This window comes from Penaeus monodon, chromosome 38, assembly GCF_015228065.2.
Source record: "Penaeus monodon isolate SGIC_2016 chromosome 38, NSTDA_Pmon_1, whole genome shotgun sequence".
Taxonomy (NCBI): Eukaryota; Metazoa; Arthropoda; class Malacostraca; order Decapoda; family Penaeidae; genus Penaeus; species Penaeus monodon.
The window spans coordinates 23,681,220-23,689,435 of NC_051423.1; the positions used below are offsets into that span (position 1 = coordinate 23,681,220).

Here is an 8,216-nt window from a genome sequence, read left to right on the forward strand (position 1 = left end):
TCACACAATCAACCCAATCAACTCAAACAATCACCACACACCACAAACTACCACCCAATCAACCTAAACAACCACCCAATCAACCACACAAGCAACCACCCAAACAACCTGAACAACCACCCAATCAACCCAATCAACCACACACCACAAACAGCCACCCAATCAACCACACAATCAACCCCAACAACCCCAACAACCACACAGTCAACCCAATCAACCACCCAATCAACCCAATCAACCACACACCACAAACAACCACCCAATCAACCCGAATCAACCCGAATCTCACCGTCTCTCTTCGGCGGCGTCCTGCTCTTGCCCCCCGGGGAATTCCTCTTCGGGGGGGTGCGCCTTTTGCCCTTCGAACCCCCGCTCCCCTTCTTGGTTGCGAGGCGGTTGACGACGCTGATGGATGACGGGTTGGACATGTAGTCGGCCGCGGTCCTGCCCTTGCTGTCTTCCACCTGGGGGGAGGGAGGGGGGATTGGGGGAAGAGGGTGAGGAGGTGGGAGGTGGAGGGTGGGGGGATGGGGGTGGGGGATGTGGGGTGGGGGGTGGGAGGGTGGGAGGATGGGGGGTGATGGGGGTGGGAGGGTGGGGGGTGATGGGGGTGGGGGTGGAGGGAGGGGGTGATTGGGGGAGGGGGGTGGGGGTGATGGGGAGAGGGGGATGGGTGATGAGGGGTTGAGGGGGTGGGGGGAGGATGGGGGTGGGGGTGGAGTGTGGAGTTGAAGGGGAGGGGAGAGGTTATGGAGGGGTGAGGGTTGAAGGGGAGGGGGGAGAGAAATGTGGATGATGGAGGGAGGGTGGTAAGGGGGTGGAAGGAGGTGAGGGGGTGGAGGGGATGAGAGGTAACGAGGTGGTGATGATTACAATGAGTGTTACAAGTAATAACAATAGTAACAACAGTAAATAATAATATATATCATGACATTAAAAACAATAAATATGATAATAATAATAATAACAAACAGAAGAAACATTTACACACGCACACACATACACAGATGCGCATATATACACACATACACTTGCAGATTTACGTACATATCATCCCCTACTTATACTCATGACGTGATATTGATAAAAGGAGAAAAAAAATATTATGATACAAAATAATGAGACAAAAATAGATAAAAAATACTGATACTGAACACACTTATGCATGATTACTCACTGAAATGATCGGAAAATCGTATTACAAATTAACTAATTACTGATTAATTTAGCAATTATGTAAGATCTATTTCGATAACAACGCGCCTCAACTTAATAAGCAAAGAAAGAAAGAGAGGAAGGAGAGGAATGAAAGCAAGAAAACAAAAAACAGGAAGAACCAATCTTGACACAAGGACGATGACGTTATCAAAAACACAAATGACGTAATATGACGTCACAGCAGATAACAAAATGGCGACCCGGGAATATTTATTTTGATTTACCTGCTTCCTCCACGTCAAAATGATTTGTAATTGTCCTCGCTATTCTGAAATCCTTAGACGGAATATGATAAATAAACACAAAAATATGAGACTAGAAACAATTGCAAACAATTATAAACAGAGAGAGAGGGGGGGGAGAAAGACGGAGAGAGAGAGAGAGAGAGAGAGAGAGAGAGAGAGAGAGAGAGAGAGAGAGAGAGAGAGAGAGAGAGAGGAGAGAGAGAGAGAGAGAGAGGAGAGAGAGAGAGAGAGAGAGAGAGAGAGAGAGAGAGAGAGAGAGAGAGAGAGAGAGAGAGAGAGAGAGAGAGAGAGAGAGAGAGAGAGACAAAGAGAGAAAGAGAAAGAGAAAGAAAAAGAGACAGACAGACAGAGACAGACGGAAAGACACAGACAAACAGACAGAAGGAGGGGGAGGAGAGAAGAGGATAGTGTGGGAGGGGGAGAGGGAGGAGAGGGAGGAGAGAAGAGGATAGTGTGGGAGAGGGAGAGGGAGGAGAGGGAGGAGAGAAGAGGATAACGTGGGAAGTGGAGAGGGGAGAGAGGGAGGGGAGAAGAGGATAACGTGGGAAGTGTTGAGGGAGAAGGGGGAGGAGAAAAGAGGATAGTGTGGGAGAGGAAGAGGGGAGAAGAGGATAGCGTGGAAGAGAGAGAGGGGAGAAGGGGAAGGGAGTGGGAGTGGGGAGAGAGGGAGGAGAGAAGAGCATAACGTGAGAAACAGAGTGGGAAGAGAGGGAAGAGAGAAAGAGGAGAAAGGATTGGGAGGACGGTAGGAGAGAGAAGAGAAGGAGAAGAGAAGAGAATTTAGGGAGGAGAGGTAAGTAAAAGGGAAAGGAGAAAAGGGAGAAGAGGAGGAGAAGGGGACGAGGAAAGGGGAGAATGGGAAAAATGAGAAGGGAGAGTAGAAAGGAGACGAGAGAGGAGAGGGTAGAGGCGTAGAAGGAAGGAGGAAAGCAGAAGTGAAAGGGAGGAGGGTAGGCAGAAGGCGAGAGAAATACCAGGGGTGGATGAGAGAGGTAATAAGAATAGAGAGAGGTTGAGATCCGAGAGGCGAGAGAGGAGAGGAGAGAGAGGAGAGGGAGGGGAGAAGAAACAGAGAGGAGACAAGAGAGGACAAGAGAGAGAGAGAGAGAGAGAGAGAGAGAGAGAGAGAGAGAGAGAGAGAGAGAGAAAGAGAGAGACAGAGACAGAGAGAAAAAAACAAAAATAACAAACAGATAGACAAACAAACATACAGACAGATAGATAGACAGAGAGGCAGACAAAAACAGAGTAACAAAGAGAATAGCCACGAAAAAAAACAAGGAGACAGCAATAGAAACAAAGACAGTGAAATGAATAGACAGACACTCTAAGAAAATATGGGGACAAATACAAATTTCACACTGAGACTTGAAGACAAATACAAATTACTCACAGCCACTTAAAGAAAAAAAACAAATTTCACACACACACTTGAAGAAAAAACAAAATTCACACACACACACTTGAAGAAGAAAAAAATTTCACACACACATTTCAAGAAAAACCCAAATTTCACACACACACTAAAAGACAAACCCAAATTTCACACACACACTTAAAGAGAAAAACAAATTTCACACACACACTTCAAGAAAAAACCAAATTTCACGCACACACTTCAAGAAAAAAACAAATTTCACACACACACTTCAAGAAAAACCCGAATTTCACACACACACTAAAAGAAAAACCCAAATTTCACACACACACTTCAAGAAAAACCCGAATTTCACACACACACTTCAATAAAAAAACAAATTTCACACACACTCTTCAAGAAAAACCCGAATTTCACACACACACTTCAAGAAAAACCCAAATTTCACACACACACTTCAATAAAAAAACAAATTTCACACACACTCTTCAAGAAAAACCCAAATTTCACACACACACTTCAAGAAAAACCCAAATTTCACACACACACTAGAAGACAAATACGTACCTGTGTGTCGGCCACGGACTCGCACAGGATATTGTACATGTCATCCGGGAATTTACTTGCAGCACAGTAATGCAGAGGAGTTCGGCCATCCTGAAGGCAGAGGGGAAAGCGGTTAGTGGGTAATGAGGGGACATAAAAGCCGTTTGTGTCTATGTTTGTTTGTGTGTGGAGGGAGGGATGTGAAGGATGTGTGTGGGGGGAGGGGAGGGGAGGGATGTGTGTGTGGGGCAGGGGAGAGATGTGTGGGGGGGGGGAGAGGGAGGGGAAGGATGTGTGGGGGGGGAGGTGGAGAAAAGGGGAGGGATGTGGTGGGCTGAGGGGGAGGGATTGTTGTGGGGGGCGGGGAGGGGATGTGTCCGTGTGTGGGCGAGGGAGGGGAGGGAGGGAACGGGATAGGGATGTGGTGTGGGCGCGAGGGGAGGGAAGGGATGTGTGGGGGGGAAGGGAGGGAGGGATGTGTAGGGGGAGGGGAGAGATGTGTGGGGGGAAGGGAGGGGAAGGATGTGTGTGGGGGAGGGGAGGGGAGGGATGCGTGGGGGGAGGGGAGGGGAAGAATGTGTGTTGTGGGGAGAAGGGGCGGGATTGTCGTACCGGATGTGTAAGGGGGAGGGGAGGGATGTGTGTGGGGGGAGGCGAGGGGAGGGATGTGTGTGTGGGGGAGGGGAAGGATGTGTGTGGGGTGGAGGGGAGGGTAATATGTTTAGGGTGTGTGTGTTTGTTTTGCTTGTTTGTGTCTGTCTATGTTGTTTGTGAGTGTGAGTATGTGTTTATTTTGTTTGTGCCCGTGTGTGTATGAGAGAGAGAAAGACATGTACATTTTATAAACAAATCAAGAAAGAATTTATGCCTCGAACCACTAGCGCCAACTTGTTTGTGAGTTACCAAGAAGCAGTGTAGTCTTTGCCACATTCTCGATTGTAAAAGTCATGTTCATGTCACTTGCCTCATACAATTTTCATGTCAGTCTTTCTTGCATTGAACGCTGGTGAACTGTAATTATTATTTTTTTTTTTTAACTTAAAGTATGTAGGAAATTGTCATTTTTAAGTTATAAAAAATTTCTGTATTTTTACCAGCATGTTTTAATTATTTTGTGGTTTACTTGCGTGAGTGAGGGAAGGGGTTGTGTGTGTGAATGTGTGTGCATGAACGCTGTGTTATGTTGTTGTGGATTGCGCGTGTGTTTGTTTGTGTGTGCGTGTGTTTATTTGTTTATGTGTGTGTACCTGTTTGTTTATATGTGTATGCGTGCGTGTGTTTGTAAATGGTGTGTGTGTACTTGTGTGTGCATATATATATATATGTGTATACTTATGTGAATAATTACACGCGTCCGCGTGAGAGAGAGAGAGAGAGAGAGGAGAGGAGAGAGAGAGAAGGAGAGACGAGAGACGAGAGGAGAGAAGAGAGAGAGAGGGGGGGAGAGATGTGAGAGCTCAGGTGAGTGAGTGACGTGAGCTTGGTGATGTGTGCGGTGATCTTGAGTGAAGTGAGTGACCTAAGTGAGTGAGTGATAGGTTGAGTGAGAGAGGTGTGAGAGAGTGAGGAGAGTGAGAGAGTGAGAGAGAGGCGAGAGAGAGAGAAGAGACCTGACGACGAGAGAGAGGGGAGAGAGAGAGAAGAGATCGATGAGAGAGAAGAGAAAGAGACGGAGAGAGAACGAGGAGGAGGAGGAGAGAGGGAGAGAGAGAGAGGAGAGCGTGAATGTGAGTGATGTGAGTTGAGTGAGTTGAAGTGAAGGTGAGTGAGTTGTGATGGGTGAGTGAGGGATGTGAGATGAGTTAGTGAGTGATGTGAGTGCGACTGTGATGAGTGCCTGTGAAGTGAGCGTCTAGTTGTGGATAGTGAGTGAGTGATGTGAAGTGACGTGTGATGGAACGTTGGAGGTGGCCTGAGTGACGGTGATTGTGATGTGATGGGAGTGAATAGTGATGTGATGTGAGAGAGTGAAGAGAGTGATGAGAGAGAGACGGAGTCGAGAGACGGACGAAGAAGACAGAGAGAGAGGAGAGAGAGAGGTGAGAGAGAGAGAGAGAGAGGAGAGAGATGAGGAGGGAGAATGAGAGACAGAGGAAGATGAGTGAGGAATGAGAGAGAGAGAAAGAGATGAGGACTGAAGAGAGAGGAAGAGGAGAGACGGAGAGATAGAGGAGGGAGGAGAGAGAGAGAGAGAGCGAGAGAGAGATTTGTTTTAGAGAGACGACGATGAGAGAGAGAGAGAGGAGAGAGAGAGGAAGAGCGAGAGAGAAAGAGAGAACCGAGAGAAGAGGACCGAGGGAGGAGCGGAAGAGAGATAAAGAGAGAGACGAGAGAGAGAGATGAGAGAGAGAGGGAGATGAGAGACAGTGACGTAGCGAGGAGACGAGGAGGATGAGAGAGGAGAGAAGACAGAGAGAGAGGGTAGCGATGAGAGGACGAGAGAGAGGAGTGGAGGAGAGAGAGGAGGGAGGAGAGAGGAGCGAGGATAGAGAGAGAAGGAGGAGGTTTCGAGAGTGAGAGGAATGGGATCTTCGACGAGGAGAGGAGAGAGAGAGGAGGGGATGAGAAGGAGAGAGGAGAGAGAGAGAGAGAGAGAGAAGACGAGACGAACGGAGAGGAGAGAGAGAGGGAGGACGAGCAAGATGAGAGAGAGAAGAGCGGAGGAGGAAGGAGTAGTAAGAGAGCGAGAGAGGAGAGGATGAGGAGGAGACGATGGAGAGGGAGAGGAGAGAGAAGATGGGAGGATGACGAGAGAGTGTCGTGGAGGAGGTGATGTGCGTGAGAGAGAGAGGAGGAGGAGAGAGAGACGGAGAGAGAGAGAGAGAGACGGATGACGAGAGAGATGAGAGAGAGAAGAGACGGAGGCGGAAGAGAGGGATTTGAGACGATGAGAGGAGAGATGGAGAGATTGATGGGAGAGGATCAGCGAGGAGAGATGAGTGAGAGAGGTTAGAGAGCGTGAGAGAGAGAGAGACGAGAGAGGAGAACGAGCGTTCCGACTGATGTGCTTGAACGTTGCGTGAGTGAGTGAGTGTTGTGAGTGTGTGAGTGTTGTGAGTGATTGATGTGAGTTGGATGTGAGTGAGTGAGAGAGGGAGAGAGATGAGATGAGACGAGAGGAGAGATGAGAGAGAGAGGAAACGGAGGGATGAAGGAGAAGGGAGAGAGAGAACGAGACAGGATGAGAGAGAGATCCTGACGGGAGACGAGAAAGGAGAGGAGAAGACTGATGAGAGAGGGACGGAGAGAGAGAGACAGGATGAGGAGGAATGAGAGAGAGAGATGAAGGGAGACAGAGAGAGAAGAGAGCGTGCGTGTGTGTGTGTCAACCCAAGTATCTCTGCCGCGTCCTTGGTGCACTTACATATTGACAACTTTTCGTGAGCCTAAGCATATTGTATACACAACGCCCGTCTTCTCTTGCTTCCTACACACACACACACCCTGTTTTGCATATACAATTTTCTCTCGTTATATTTCTTTATTTTTCTTTCAGTCTCCTTGTTTGTCTGTTTGTTGACCTGTGCGTCTACAACCTTTTTCTCTTTCTCTTTTTACTATTTTTCTCTCTATCTCTCTCTATCCTCTCTGTCTCTCTCTTTATCTCTCTCTCCTTCTCTATCTTCTCTATACTTCTCTACTCTCTCTATCTCCTCTATCTCTCTCTATCTCTACTTCTACTCTCTCTATCTATCTCTATCTATCTCTATCTATCTCTATCTATCTCTATCTATCTCTATGTATGTATGTATGTATGTATGTATTGTATGTATGTATTGTATGTAGTATGTATGTATGTATGAGGGTAGTATGTATGTATGTATGTTTGTATCTACTATCTATCTCTCTTTTTTTTCTTTCCCTCTGTCTCTCTGTCTTCCTCGCTCTCTCTCTCTCTTCTCTCTCTCTCTCCCCCCTCTCTTCTCTCTCTCTATAGATAGATATATATATATATATTATATATAATATATTATGATAATATATATATTATTATATATATATATATATCTATAAATATATATATGATTATATTATATATATATATATATATATATATATATAATATATATATTATTTCTCTCTCTTCCTTCATCTCTTCTCTCTCTCTCGTTCTCTCTCTCTTCTCTCTCCTCTCTCTGATATATATATATATATATATATATATATATATATAATATATATATCTATATATTATATTTCTCTCGCTCTCTCTCTCTCCTCTCTCTCTCTCTACTCTCTCTCTCTCTCTCTCTCGCTCTCTCTCTCTCTCTCTCTCTCTCTCTCTTTCTTTCTCTGACTGCTCAGAGACCCTTGTTTACATATCTCCCTGGCGACGCTCGGCAACTTTCCTTTCTATTTAAGATTTCTCTTTCGTCTTTCTAAATTCTTTTTAAAGAGAGAATAATAGGAAACAATAAAATAAAAACGGACTTATATTCTTAAGTAAACATACATACATATACAAATTCATACATATATATGTACATGCATACACAAATTCATACATACATATATACACATAGATGCATGCATACGCTCATACATACATGCATACGTACATACATACATACGCATATACATACATACATGTCAACATACCTACGTGTGTAAATATGTAAAAAAACAACAACAACAACGGTGGGGTTGGAAATTCTGTCTTGCTCTCTCCATCTGATAGACTTTTAAATTCGCGTTGAAAATACATATTTTTCAAATGACGAATCACAGAGAGAGAGAGAGAGAGAGAGAGAGAGAGACGCGAAGAGAGATAGAGAAAGAGAGTAGAGACTGATGAGAGAGAGGGAGAGAGAGAGAGAGAGAGTGTGTGT

General features: G+C 45.6%; 1 protein-coding gene across 1 annotated transcript in view; it reads right to left on the reverse strand.

Moving 5' to 3' along the window:
- The window catches only part of LOC119596759 (inversin-like), a 9,737-nt gene extending 5,420 nt beyond the window's left edge, over nucleotides 1–4,317 (reverse strand). The window contains exons 1-3 of the mRNA XM_037946084.1: nucleotides 4,291–4,317; nucleotides 3,409–3,498; nucleotides 290–464 (exon numbers count right to left, since the gene is read on the reverse strand). Coding sequence (XP_037802012.1) covers nucleotides 290–464; nucleotides 3,409–3,498; nucleotides 4,291–4,317 — 292 coding nt within the window. The remainder of the gene's footprint in view (nucleotides 1–289; nucleotides 465–3,408; nucleotides 3,499–4,290) is intronic.
- Between the last annotated feature and the right edge of the window lie 3,899 nt (nucleotides 4,318–8,216).